This window comes from Lemur catta, chromosome 7 (assembly GCF_020740605.2).
Source record: "Lemur catta isolate mLemCat1 chromosome 7, mLemCat1.pri, whole genome shotgun sequence".
Lineage (NCBI taxonomy): Eukaryota > Metazoa > Chordata > Mammalia > Primates > Lemuridae > Lemur > Lemur catta.
The window spans coordinates 59093992-59107722 of NC_059134.1; the positions used below are offsets into that span (position 1 = coordinate 59093992).

At 51.5% G+C, this 13731-nt stretch overlaps 1 protein-coding gene and 1 long non-coding RNA gene across 3 annotated transcripts in view; one reads left to right on the forward strand and one right to left on the reverse strand.

Moving 5' to 3' along the window:
• Nucleotides 1-5734: 5734 nt before the first annotated feature.
• Nucleotides 5735-11073, reverse strand: LOC123641064. Of its 2 annotated transcripts, XR_006736211.1 has the most exons (4): nucleotides 11059-11073; nucleotides 10242-10713; nucleotides 8610-8761; nucleotides 5735-5758 (listed from the first exon to the last, which is right to left on the reverse strand). It is a non-coding gene; the product is annotated as an uncharacterized LOC123641064 (long non-coding RNA). The 2 variants fall into 2 exon arrangements; XR_006736210.1 differs by lacking the exon at nucleotides 5735-5758 and having other exon boundaries at nucleotides 8475-8761.
• Nucleotides 11074-13030: 1957 nt separating this feature from the next.
• Nucleotides 13031-13731, forward strand: part of FCHSD2 (FCH and double SH3 domains 2) — a 251191-nt gene continuing 250490 nt past the window's right edge. The window contains exon 1 of the mRNA XM_045555521.1: nucleotides 13031-13502. Coding sequence (XP_045411477.1) covers nucleotides 13482-13502 — 21 coding nt within the window. The 5' untranslated portion in view covers nucleotides 13031-13481. The remainder of the gene's footprint in view (nucleotides 13503-13731) is intronic.

A 13731-nucleotide genomic window follows, 5' to 3' on the forward strand; every position in this document is an offset into this window, starting at 1 on the left:
AAGAGTGTCCAATCCAGAGCACCAATCAGTACATGTAGATTGGAGTGAACAATGTAGTGGCATCCAGGGCCATACATGGAGCCCTGAGCTGAGGGACAGAGCCTCTGGATTCTAGTCCAGGGCTAGCACTGTGACACTGTGTGTCCTTATCAACTGCCCTGGACAAACCTGTTTGATGGGGGCTGGATGAGATGGTGTCTAAGGACCAAGTGAGCTTTGCTGTCCTGAACTCATGAGATGAAGTCCTGTTGGGTATTCCTGTCCCCTCCTCTGTTCCACTGTATGTCAGGGAGAGATGCCACAACCTTCTGGTTCCAACAGCTCCAGGCTCTCAGCTCTTGCTCCTCCCTCCTCCCTTCATGCCTCTGAACATCCCACCACCTCTGGTACGAGACCCCCTAGGTCCAGCTTTTCCAGTGGTGTCACCTCTGCCTTTGCTGCCGGGTACCCAGGGATGAATGCACACCTCCCATCCCAACCATGTGACCTTGGACAAGGCATTGCCCTTTTCTGGGCCTCAGTTTTATCACCTCTAAAATGGAAATAATAGTACCAACCTTAGAGGAATGTTATGAGGATACAGGAAGTTCCATATCTCAGATTTCATATCATAAATCACCTCCTGCAAAAAGTCTTCCCTGACTTCCCAGGATGGCTCGGGTACCTTTGCTGGCTCTCCAGTTCTGTCCTTCCCTTCTTCACACCATGTCCACACTATGTGGTTATTGTCTCTCTATGCATCCATTGCCCACCAGACTGGGGGTCCTTAAGGCCAGGAGTCTGCAGGGCCCAGTATAGGATCTTCACAGATGAAGGGCCCGGGAAAATTTGTTGACTGACAAAATGAGTGAATAAAGCTTCATGGAAAGGCACAGTATTGTGCAGAAGTCAGGGAGTCTGATTTAGGAGGGTCCTGATTGACAGGGCATGTTCTGGTGGTAGAAATATTGAGAACTGCTTGGAGCCCTTCCCTGTTTGGTGAATTCATCTCCTTCCCCGAGAAACCTTGCTCTCTCCTCTAGCACATTACACACTCCCTGGTTTCTTTGCATGTTTGTCTCCAGTGCCCTCCTCCACCAGATAGTGAGTTCCCTGAAGGCCAGTCCCTGTTCAATCTCACAGCACCAAGCATTGGATCTGGCCTGATTCTGATAAATGTTCTGGAGAGAAAGAATGGATAGAGGAAATGATTTCTGAATCTGACTTGGGGTTGAACTGCCCGATCTTGAATGCCTCTCGCAGCCTTGGGGATGATGGTAAGTTACCAATGTGAGAGACAAGGAGGGGCAAGCTGGGGTCTTCCTTCCAGAGGCATCCAGCGAGCATGTGTGGGTTAAATATGAGCTGGTGAGAGGACTGACAAAGAGCAGTGAAAATACATTCCTGAATCCCATCTTAGTGTGTGAACTTTTCTCCCCACTGAAACCAGATTCTAAGCGTTCAAGGCCTCTGGATTTCCAAAAGCTCTTCCCCAAGCCCTTGACCAAGAGCACGTTTACTCGTACTTCCCACTTTCACTTTACACTTTTAAGCCTGTGGTGATCTGGTTGTAAACAGTTTAAAGGTTAGTTGGCAGCCAGTGTTGGGGTGAGAAGCTGCTGCTGTAGGCAGGTGCTCACCAAGGCAGCAGAGAGAGGAGGCACCTGCCAGGCTGGTAGAAAGGAGGTAGAAAAACAAAACAGTATCACACAGGCGAAAGCATTAAGGGCACCACAGATTAGGACCATTTAGCACAGGGTCAGGCCTCCCTAAAAATAAATGCCCCTGGGTACATCGCTGCTTTTCTGCTCTGGGAAAATCCCTTTCTGGGCCCTAGTCTGCCCATCTATAAGATAAACAGGTTACATCAAAGGCTTACGATTCTCCAGAACTTTCCTCATGCGTGGCCTTTCTGTCCCCAACCACACAGGTCAAATGAGGTTTCATCAAGGTCAAGACCCCAGTTTCCGGGTGTGGTGGCTCATGCCTATAATCCTAGCACTCTGGGAGGCCGAGACGGGAGGATCGCTTGAGGTCAGGAGTTTGAGATCAGCCTGAGCAAGAGTGAGACCCCGGCTCTATAAAAATAAACAAACAAACAAAAAAAGACTCCAGTTTTCAGGGCTTTGGGGTAATCAGGCTTTCCTGCCACAAACCCCGCAAGGGTGGAGTCTGTCCTTAGAGAGAGTTCACAACTGGCATTGTCTGGGCTGAGCCTTGAGGAGAAACAAAACTCTCCAGGAGCTAGCCCGGAGGCTGTGGCCCACAGTCTGCTTGCTGCCCCAGGAAGAGACAGAAAGGAAGCCTGGCTCTGGGTGAAACGGAAGTGCTGAGGTCTGACAGTTGCTCTCGGCATGGTCTCTGCAGCCTGGAGGGAAGTAAAACTGGGCATCTGGTAGCTTTTACCCTGTAAGCCCATGGGACAGCAACAGTGGAGGCTTGGTGCAGGCCTGCTGTCTGGTCCAGAGCCCTGGCCTGGGCCAGGGGCAGTCCTTGGAGAGTAGGCTGGCCCAAGGACTTCGGGGAGGGCAAAGGAAAAAGCCCTGAAGCTGGTTTATGACCTTGGGCAAATCTCTGTACATCTTTGGGCCCAGTTTCTCCATTTGCAAAATTGGAGTTTGGGCTGAATTTGCCCGTGCAATAAGGATTTATGGAATAGTGGGCACTGGGGATACAGAGACAGTTTAGTTACAAAGAACCTGGACTGTTCCAGACTCAAGCCCTGCTGGCAAGGGACTCCTAGCCTGGTGGGAGATAGTTACAGAATCATGGGATAATCATGGTTACCAGTGTACAAATAGGCACTGAAAAGCTCTGGACATAGAGACTAACCCAGCAGTAATCCAGCGTGGGGGCTCAGCGAGAGCTCCAGAGAAGGTAAAGTGACTTGCCAAGGTCACATAGCTAACAAGTGATCCCAAGTCTTGAAAAGAAGGGGAATTTAGAAAAGGACATAGCTAAATAGAGAAGTCTAGAAGTCCAGCCAGCTTGTGCTTAGTGCTGTCATCAAGATCTGGGCAAGGTTATGGAGACCCAGACATGGGAGAATTAATTCTGACTTGGGAGAAGGAAGAAGGCTTTACAGAATGTCTTGAGCTGGGGTTTAAAGGGTGAATATGAGTTTATCAGGCAGAGAAAAGGGAAAGGGTTTTAAAAGTAGAGGGAAAAGTCTATTCAGAAGTTTGAAGTTGCTAAAAGAGGCTGATGTTGCTGGAAAACTGTGTGTGTGTGTGTGTGTGTGTGTGTGTGTGTGTGTGTGTGTGTATACGTATAGTGTGTGTATTTGGAAAAAAAGATAACTAAAATGGTAGAATGGTGAGACTGAGAGAGGAGGTTGAGTAGGCTGGCTGGAGTCACACAGTGAAGGGCCTTGAATGTCACATTAAAAAGCTTGGGCTTAATTTGGAGGGCAGTGAGGAGCCATAGAAGGGTCTTGAGCAGAGGGGTGCATAGTCAAAATAACCTATTAGAAGGCTTGAGTGTGTGTCTATAATCCCAGTTACTCAGGAGGCTGAAGCAGGAGGATCACTCAAGTCCAGGACTTCAAGACCAGCCTGGGCAACATAGTAAGACCCTAAGACCCTGTCTCAAAAAAAGAAAAAAAAAAAAGAAAGAAAAGAAAGTAGCTTGCTCTGGCTGTTAGGAGGGCAGAGGACAGGAATTCAGGGTTGAGGGACAGGCAAAAATGACTACAAGGAGGCAGTGGCAGAGGATTGAGGGTGTTAGGTAAATGTTAGGCCCAGCCCCTGTCAAGAAATTGAAACTTTTCAAGAGCCTACATAGGTGTAGGAAAAATGAGAATTGAAACCTGAGTCCTGCTGTGGCTGTGGTCTGAGCAGGTGTGGTTAGCAAGGGAAGTGAAAGGGTTGGAGGGGCTGGCAGCTCAGCCTTGGGGGGGGGTAGCTTGTGGGTGATGCTGGACGCCTGTCTGCAGGCTAGAGTCCTATCCCAGCGTGGGGCAGGGTAAAGGGCCATGCCCTGAGGGAGGCCAAGGGGCACAGAGCCCCATCAAGTCCCTGCCTCTTGCTGTTGCCCTCAGGGATCCTACTTCCCTCTGCCAAGCCTTTACTCAACTCTTTCTCCTGAGATAGTCCTTCCCCTATTCCCCCTTGGTTCCTCCCAACCTTTCCGGCACCCCCTGCCAGGCCCTCCAAAGAGCCCTCCCTGAGCAGCATGGGTTCTTTGGTTTCCCACAGCTATGCTGCTCATGCTGCCTGAGCAGTGGCATGACCATTTTCTGCCTTGAGGCGTGTTTTGTTCTGTAGTGTTGGTTCACCACATTAGTCACTGTTACCTTGTTGCAGGTGCACCTGTCTCATCTGACTCTGCCCACAAGAGTTCTTTGAGAGTGACAGATAAGTCAGAATCAGACCTTGGGCCCCTGAAAGAAGCTAGCGCTGAGTGTGCATGGCCTAAAGCAGGAATACTGGAAGGGGCTGTTCACGGGCTGGGGAAAGTCTTACCTGCTTGAATTGCATGGGCACACCCAGGTGGAGGGTCAGGTATTAGTTAGGGGACCAGTAGAAAGCAATTCACCCCTAAGGTCCAAATGAAGAGACTTTAATGGAGGGGCTACTGCACTGAGGTATGGGCAGGTTAAGGGAACCAATGAAAGGATGGTGAGGCACCCACCCAGAGGCCGCCAACTGTCAGAAACCCTTATGCCCTAGGACTCAAGGGCATCAGGAATCATGTCACTGGAACCCAGTGAGAGCTCAGCTGCCTGGCAGGAACCGTGATCATGGAGGGAGCAGGGAAAGAAATACCTTGACCTCCATCTTCTCTCATCCTCTAATCTCCTCATTGTACAAAGCCAAGTGGAAGCCAGTGGGCAAGGGGCCTGGTGGTGCAGCCCACAGGGGTCAGCCTCCTGGGGCACAATGCAGGGTCTGGGTGGGGGTGCAAATGGAGATGAAACATCTCCAGATGTGCCCAAAAGATCATTACCCAGAAGCAATATCTGGAAGGTGCCTATGTCACTTCTCTATGATCAGTGCTGGGTTGGAGAAGGTTTCTCCAGCTGCTCCAGAGAGAAAAGATGAAGCATCACTTTTAGATTCATTCTGCCACTATATAGAAAGCACTCTCTGGTTTTGATGGTTACAGAACTAGAGAATGACAGAGCACATGGGCCTCAAGGGTGACTATCCCAACACATGCAGTGACTGAAGCCCAGAGAGGGTCAGAGCTGTGCCAAGGGTAAACAGGACCAGTAGAACATAGTGGAGGGAGGTGCTGTGAGATGATGGTGGAGAGGTTTGCAGTATCCAGATTATGCAGTTAAGGCCATGTAGCTAGAAAGCAGCAGGATCAAAGGTCAAACTGGTCAGTTTGACTTAGAACTTAACCCAACTCTTAGCCAAGATCCTATGCTAAATGCCCAATGTGCAGGGAGGAAAGGCACTAGAGTTAGTGTGACAAAGCCCAAGGTGTCTTGTCCTTCAGACCCACCCCATGCTTTCCTTTTGGGCCACTCACTCACGAGCATCCCCCTGGGTGGAGTAACAGTGAGGTCATAGTCCCAGCTCAGCAGGTGAGGACAGAGGCTGAACATGAGCAGAGAGGACAGGCTCGTGCAGGCCCTCAGGCACATCCTCTCTTAGGCTGCGGGACTGGGCCTTCTATTCCGTGACCAGGCTGCTCACTGTTAATGTTCCACTGCTGGTAAACCCCTGGGTCTTCAGGCCTTCACGTCCATCCATCCAGGGTGCCTGCTGGGTGCCACACCTTGTCCTAGGTGCTGGGGATCCAGTGACAAACAAAATCTCTTCCCAGAGGTCTGTAAGGATGGGAGGACACTGATACATGATGAGATGGCTGATATATGTGCCTATTACAGAGTGTGATAAGCACTTTTAAAAAAAATTTAGAGCAAACATCAAAGAGGCCACCCAAGGCCGCAGTCCACCTTTGCAGGCTTATTTCCCAGCATTCTTTATTCACGACTGTTTCTAAACATGGCCCAGGCCCACCTAGCCTGTAGTTTTTGCTTTCTCTGTCCCTCTCCAGGATGTGCCCACCTCCCATGTGTCAAGGCCCACTTCCAATGCAGACTTCCCGGGATCCTCCTCTAGACAGAGGCGGCCTTCCTCCACTTGGAACTACCACAGCACTTTGATCCTGTGCTTTGGAATTTCTTACTCAGACTCAAATAATAGTAAGGGAATTTTAGATCTTGTCTCTCCATCTATATTGAGAGATCTGGGTGAGTCCAGCAACTATCATGGAGCGCTTAACCTCTGGACACTGGAGCAGGACCATCTGGGTTCAAATCCTACTTCTTATTAATTGTGCGCTCTCAGGAAAGTTACTTAACCCCATTCTTAAAATCAGGATAATTGAATGTTGTGAGAATCAATGGGTTAACACAGTCAAAGCCCTCAGAGCTGTGCCTGGTACCCCCTAAGCATTCAAGAAATGTTAGCTATTATTATTACAGCTATTATTAGGAGCCAGCCGGGCATGCTTATAAACAACTCCCCACACCCAAGCAGAGCTGGAGCAGACACACACTGGCTCAACACAGAGCCACACTTGGAAATGGGGGAGGGTAGGGAACTATAAGCCCATTTTAGAGATGAGAGGAGGCTCAGAGAAGTCTGGGGCATTCATTCATTTAACAAATATTTATTGAGCAATTTCCACATGTCAGGCACTGCCTCTCCTCCCACATCAAATTTACTGAATCTTCAGAGCAGGGGCTGGGGGCCATGTATTTTAAATAAGTACCCCCAAGTGATTCTCACCTTAGGCACATCTGGGAAAATGCTTGGATTCTAAGATACCAGGGCAAGCATCTTACCATGCTCCAAGTTTGGACCTGGATTTTATGAGTGGTCCCACCACTATCTTTTTGTGGCAGATAAGTTTAGCAGTTAATAGCACAGACCCTATAGCCTGATTATTGGGTATAACTTAGTTTGCCACTTACTGGCTGCATGACCTTAGGCAAGTACTTAACCTATCAATGCCTCATTTGTAAAATGGCGCTAATAGTAGTACCTACCCCACAACTGTTGTGAAAATTAAATTAGTTTTTTTCATGAAGTGCTTGGGATGGTGTCTGCAACATAGTAACTATTAATATTATAAAGCATGAGCCATTATCATTAATGAGCCTAATGTAGATAAGCATCAGACAGAAGGCTGGGGCTGGTGGATAGGATGCTCCTTACCCCACGATTGGCTCTGCCTACAGCGTTGGCAGCGTCTGCCTCTTCAGGGAGACTCACCACCTGCTCCCTTCTGTTGGAAGAGCTTTCTCAAGCTGGGGAATTCCCTCCCATAGTGACGGACAGCAGCTACCGGCATTCTGATGCCACATGCTCTGCCCACAGCAGCATAGTGAGAATTAGATCACGTCTCAGGGCCAAGGTTACATGGGGAAGACAGGCAGGCGTAGGAGTTGGAGGTGTCCACTTAGGAAAGCCAAAAATGGGAGGGGGAGTGCAGACCCTGGGGAGGCTCCTCTCCAGAAACTGAGCCGACTTTGTGGCTGAGGGTGGTGCCACAGACAGGGGAAGGGCGGATGCCCACGGAGGAGAGGCAGGATGCCAGGATGTCTGCCAGCCCTCCGGCAGGGAGCAGGCAAGTGTGTTTTGTTTTGGCATTAACTGGGGAGGCTGTGGGAAAACAGGCAGGCAGCTTTCCTGGGCAGGGCCTGCTCATGGTGGTGACAGAGCTGCCACCTCCCTATGCTGCTGTCCCTCCCCAACTCCTATCTCCCTCCCCTGGTCCCTGCCTGACCCTGCTTCTCCAGCTCAGCCTGCAGGGTCCTCTCCAGGGAAGCGGCTCAAGGACTGGGAGCATCCTGCACTTCCCAGGCTGGGCCTTGGAGAAACTCCCTGGTGGAACCCCTGGTGTTACAGATGTGAAAACCGAGGCTGAGGGAGAGGCAGGGACTTCCCAGGTCCTCATAATGAGTAAGGAGGAGAACAGGGACTCTAGTCAGGCTCAATTTCCCCCATGTGAATTCCTCTTTTTGTTTTATTTTTCTTGTTTCCCCCCTCGTCTCTGTTTTATTTTTTTATTTTTTTGAGAAAGGGTCTGTCACCCAGGCTAGAGTGCAGTGGTGTCATCATAGCTCACTGCAACCTCAAACTCCTGGACTCAAGCGATCCTCTTGCCTCAGCCAAGTAGATGTGGCTAATTTTTAAAGATATTTGTGTGGAGACCAAGTCTCACTATGTTGGCTCAGGCTGGTCTCAAACTCCTGGCCTTAAATGATCCTCCTGCCTCAGCCTCCCAAAGTGGTAGGATTACAGGTGTGAGCCACTGCACCTGGCTTCTGTTTTATTTTTTAATTTATAAATAAAACCAGAGTAAAATGAAGAGAAACTGAAGAAAAACTCAACAAAGGAAACTCATATTTGTGGGCCAGCATGGCTGCAGGCACTTTACATAAGCATTCCCATTTAATTCCCACCACGACCCTGGAAAGAACCATTATCCTCCTTTTATAGACAAGGGAACACAGCTCAAGAGAGGTTTCAAGATGTGATTAAGAATTCAAAGCCGGGCAGAGGAGGAACCAGACTTCTAACTCATTACCCAACCCCCGTGTAACCTCACCCCTCCACCCAAACTTGACTGTTTTACTCATCGGTGCCAGTTGTCAGAGGTGGACTCACAGTGCAGCTCCAGGAGGAAGGGTCTCATCAGCATTCAGTACAGCAGTCACTCCGTCACCGATGCACCTCAGGATCAGCAGTCACTTGCTTACATGGCTCCTCAGCCCTTTATAGATGACATCCTGTTACTTCACTTAACCTGCACAGCCCCTCTAGAAGGAAGACAGAGTTTGTTACAGATGTGGAAATCAAGGCTAAGAGGACAGTGATGTGTCAGAAGTCACACTCAGTGAATACCTGGCAAAGATAGGATTAGAACTGTGGCTTCCTGCCTCCTGATGTCAAAACCATGTGCCTGTCAGCAACTCCCATATCCCTGGGACTGAATTCTCATCCCTCCATCCCCTAAGTTGTAATATTTCCTGGCAGGGGCACTACTTGGCAGGATAATTCCTGTCCTGGTGCCTGCCTCTTAGGGCTTGCCTCTGGCCTTTGTTCCCTGCTACCACCTGGTGGGATCTGGGTCCCTATGACTCCCCTGGCCACGCATGTCCTGATTCACTGCTGTGACCTTTGGTCCATGTGTTGAGATTGAGAACTCCTGGTGGGCAGGGCCTGGGTCACCCCAGAAACCTGCTTATGACTAAGCCCAGAATAAGGGGCTTGCTGAGTGACACTGGATGGAATTAAAGACTTGGTTCTGCCACAAACTTTTGGTATATCCTAGGAGAGCCCTTGCCTTCCTCGGGTGGCCACCCATCTTGAAGCTTTATTCCACTGTGCTGGGATTCTGTCCTGAGAGGTGACCATTGAGGAGACAGGCACATTCCCACCCAAGTCTGACTGGTGGAATTGGCTCAGGGAGGAGCAAAGGTGGATGGGGGTGGGGGGGTGGGGAAAGGTGACTGGGGGTGGCAAGGAGGTGAATGGGGGGGTCCCCCCCACATACAATGCTAGATTGCACTGTCTGCAGCAGCATCCCCAGCTGGGATTGGTGGGGCTCAGGCAGGGAATGGCTGGCATCTGGACCTGCTGACAAGCATTCCCGAGCAGCCTGTGCCAATGTGGGTGGGGTATAATGACACAGAGGAAGAGGCAGTAGAGAAGGCTGTGGACCCCAGGTGCAGGAAGGGTGGGCAGTGCCTCGGTACAGTGTGGGCAGGTGGACTGGTGGTTACCTTCTCTGGAGAGCCTTGAATGGAGTGTTAATCTGTCCTGGGTGCTTGTGCTGGACTGGGAGTGGGCTGCTGCTTGTATGCTAGCCATACTAAAGGGCTGCTGCATACTTTGCCTCCCTGCACTTTCTCCGGGAAGCCTTGTGGAATATCAGAATAGCTGGTCTTCCAATGCCCACTCATATACTTGCTCCAGGCCAGCTTTTAATCCTGGCTCTGACAACCTTTAGAATCACATTCTTTCTGGGAGACTGAACTGTAGCACACTTCAGAGAGCACAGCTTCAGAGCCAGGGACCAGGCCTCGTTCTCCTTCACTAGCTATGTGACCTTGGGTAGGTCATTTCACTTCTGAACCTCAGTCTGTGAAATCTGTGAAATGGGGTCATATGTATCACAAGTGGTTGTTGTGAGGGTTGGACACAATGTAAATAACACGCCTACTTCAATGCTTGAAACATGAAGAGGCAAAATAAATGGGAGCTGTTACTAATTTCTTTCCAGGGTGAGAATCCTACCTGTGGCCTTTTGGTGGAAGTCAGCACCTGCTCGCACAGCCCCAGGGATGGGGAGCTCACCCTCCAGGGGCAGATCTGTCTGGAAAACCTCCTTCCTGAGACACAGTTAAGACTTGTCCCAGTTCTGTCTCTGGGGCCACAGTGCATGCTGCTCAAAGAATCTCAAGAGATCTGGTACCACGGTGCTTCCTTGCATTGCAGGAGCAAGGTTCTGGCCATCCCCAGTCTTGTTCAAAATGATACATTTTAAATCAGGCTTATATAAGTCACAGAAATCTCTTGCCCTGTCTGGTGGAGTTTGTAACATAATTGATTATATCCTCCTACGGCTGCTTTTTTCCTGAGTGAACACTCCCAATTCCTTTGAAAATTCTTCATAGAAGAACATTCCTCATGAGAGAACTGGGTTCTACTCCCAAATCCATCACTTCAGGGCAAGTCACTTATCTTCACTGAGCTTCTAGTTCTTTATCTGTAGAAATGAAGAAAACAATACTATCTCATAGGGTTACAGTGAAGATTAGCTCATAAAAATAATACGCAAGTTTAGAGTTTGGAAAAGGCACTTGGTAAATATTAAAATACATTTTAAAAAATCACATTCTTGAAAAAGGAGTTAGCAGGTAAGCCCATCTGGTATTACTCTTAGTTCTTTTTAACACCTCCAAAGGAAATCATTCCAGAAAGTCAGTGCCACTCCTGGCTTTAGAATGATGGCAAATCAGGTAGAGGATGCTCTCCTAAATTCATAAAATAAAGCCCCAGAGTCTGACTTCATCTGTGAAAAGCCTACTAAGTTCTAGGCTCACGTACCCACCTTATTCTGTCGTTGGGCACCAAGGCCCAGAGAAGGCCCAACAGAGCAGTGGTAGAGGCTGGATCTCAAGTCTCCTAACACCCAGCACCTTTATGCCTCAGAACTCACTTTCTGAGAGAATTGGAGGGAGGTTAATCTCTGGGCAAGATCAGTTACACTCAGGACTAGGATTCAACAAATCTTTGTCAAGCACCTGCTAAGTGCAGAACGCTGCGTCTGGGCAAGCACTGCGTTACCCTTCTTCCACTAGCCTAGTGACATTCATGGAATGGTTGGTTTGGAATTCAGGCTTGGTGAAGGCCTAGGGTGATTCTATCTTGCTCACCCCTATATCCCCAGTGCCTGGCACAGGCTTGACACAAAGCAGGACCTTAGTAAATATTTTTTGAATGATGAATCGATGAGCCTTTATTGAGCACTATGTGCCAGGCCCTGTGGGAAGAGAAATTCTATTTAATACAACAAGCCTGTGAGGCTGCTATTATACCTCCATTATACAAGTGAAAAAACAAAGGCTGAAAGAGGTAAACTGACGAGCCCAAGGCTTCATAATGAACTGATGATGCAGCTGAGACAGGAGCTCAGCCTACCTACCTGTAGCCTGGGCTTTAGCTGCTGCCCCACAGCTGTCAGGGCCTGGGGTCTCCACCCACCTGCTCCCTTGACCCAGACCCAGGCCTTCTCTAATCTAATTAAGGATTCTGTTGAAGGGCTGACTGACTTTTGAAACTGGAAATAGGAAGACTGGTCTCTTAGTTCATACACACACAGCACTAGATTCATTTGACTCAAGCATAGCTCTGATTTTACCACTTTTCTTTATAAGAATCTATGCTAACTCAATGTAAACAACCTGAGTTCAAGTTCCACCTTCCCGATTTCTGGCAGTCAAGGGCAGGCAGAGTGGACTGGCACCCAGACAGAGGTCCTGACTCCCATACAAGGCCTTCCTCCATGGCCCCTCCTGCCTCCTCTACTTTTCCTCATGGTTATCATCCTGCACCTGTTTTTTTTCTTTTTACATAAATAGCCCATAGAACCCTTCCTGACCCAGAGATTTTTTAGTCCTGCTGTGTGACCTTCACAAAGTCTTCACTCTATGGGCACTAGCCTCTTCATCTGTGAAATGGGGGCCCTGGCCTTAATGACCTCTCAGCTCCCTTCCAGCACAAGGGCCCGCGATCTTTGACTTGAGAGTCCTGTAGTAGAGAGCTGTTTTCTCCTTTGCCTGGCAACTGCCTTTCCGCCCCACAATCGCAATGGCCTGGCACCTGCGGCCAGCCGCAAAAGGACTTGTCCTTGCTCGCCCCCTTCGTGAACATCTAGCTGGCAGGGAGACGGGGATGTTGGGGGACAGAAAGGAAGCAAAAAATGGAATTCTCCTACTCCCACAGGCATGTTGCCCCCTCCCCACGGCTCACAAAAATTTCACTGTGAGAGCCGCCCCCCAGCCCTTCCGTACACACATACTCTGCAGCCGCAAAGCCAGGCAGGAGGCGGGGGCGGCCTGTGCGCGTGCGTCGGCGCAGAGCCCTCTCCAGCCCACGTGCGCGCCCCCGACTGGAGGCGCGCGCCGCGGAGGGCTGGCGGGAAAGCGCGCGGGAAGCCCCCGTCTGGCTCCCAGTGTGGGGGAGGGGGGACAGGAGGCGTTTGGAACGTGCCACTCTCGGCGAGAAAGGGGGGATTTTTGCTCTCCGCTAGCCTTGCTATCTCTCCCATCCCCCGAGCAATCCGTTAGTTCCCCCCATCCCCCGCCGCGATACGAAGCCTCGCGCTGCGGCCCCGCTCCCTCCTTGCTGCCTGGCTCGGCCCCTCGAACCCAGCTCTGGACGGAGCGGTTCCCTCCGCCGCCGGAGCGGGGCGCCGCGCCTCGCGGTGGGGCCGGAAATTCCCGCGGCCTGAGTGGTGGAGCCCTAGCGGGGAGTGCGGCGCCGCCTTCCTCCTCCCCGGGCCGGGCGGGGGCGTTGGGCCCAGCGAGGGCTGGACTGCCTGGGTGGGTGGGGTGGGGGCCGTCGCGGCTGCCGGGAGCAGCAGAGCCGGCGGCGGACCCGGACTGCGGACAACGCGGCAGCTCCTCAGCCGCCGCTGGCGAGCCGGGAGACCCTCACGCCCCCGCTCCGGGGCCCCCGCCCCCTCTCGGTCTCCGCCTCCTTCCTCACACACCCCCCGGGCCGCCCGGGCCCCAGGCCTTCCCGGTGCTCCTCCCCCTTCTCTTCACACTCGCTCTCCGACCCGGGTCCTCCAGTCGTCCGCCGGCCTTGCTCCGTCCGGGGCCCGTCCTCCTCCTCAGGCGCTCATTTTACACACACATACACGCGCGCGCGCGCCCGCTCCCCGGGTCGCCCCCTCCTCTCCCGCCCTCTTCCTCCTCCTGGCCCTTGCTAAAGCTGCCGTCGTGGGAGGATTGATGTCCCTTCAGCATCATGCAGCCACCGCCGAGGAAGGTAAGGGCGCAGCTGGGGGCTTTGGGGTTTTGGGGGGATGCGTACAAGGAACGCGGCTGGAGAGACCGCTGCGCCCCCTCCCCCTGCTCGCAAGGGGCCGTGACCGCCCTCGCCTCGCGCTTGTCACCGAGTTGCCGCCGGCTCCTAGCGGGGAGCGCGCGCGAGGTGCCTTTCTGACCTAGGGGCGGCCGGGGCTTGTCCTCTGCACCGGAGACCCCCAGACCACAAG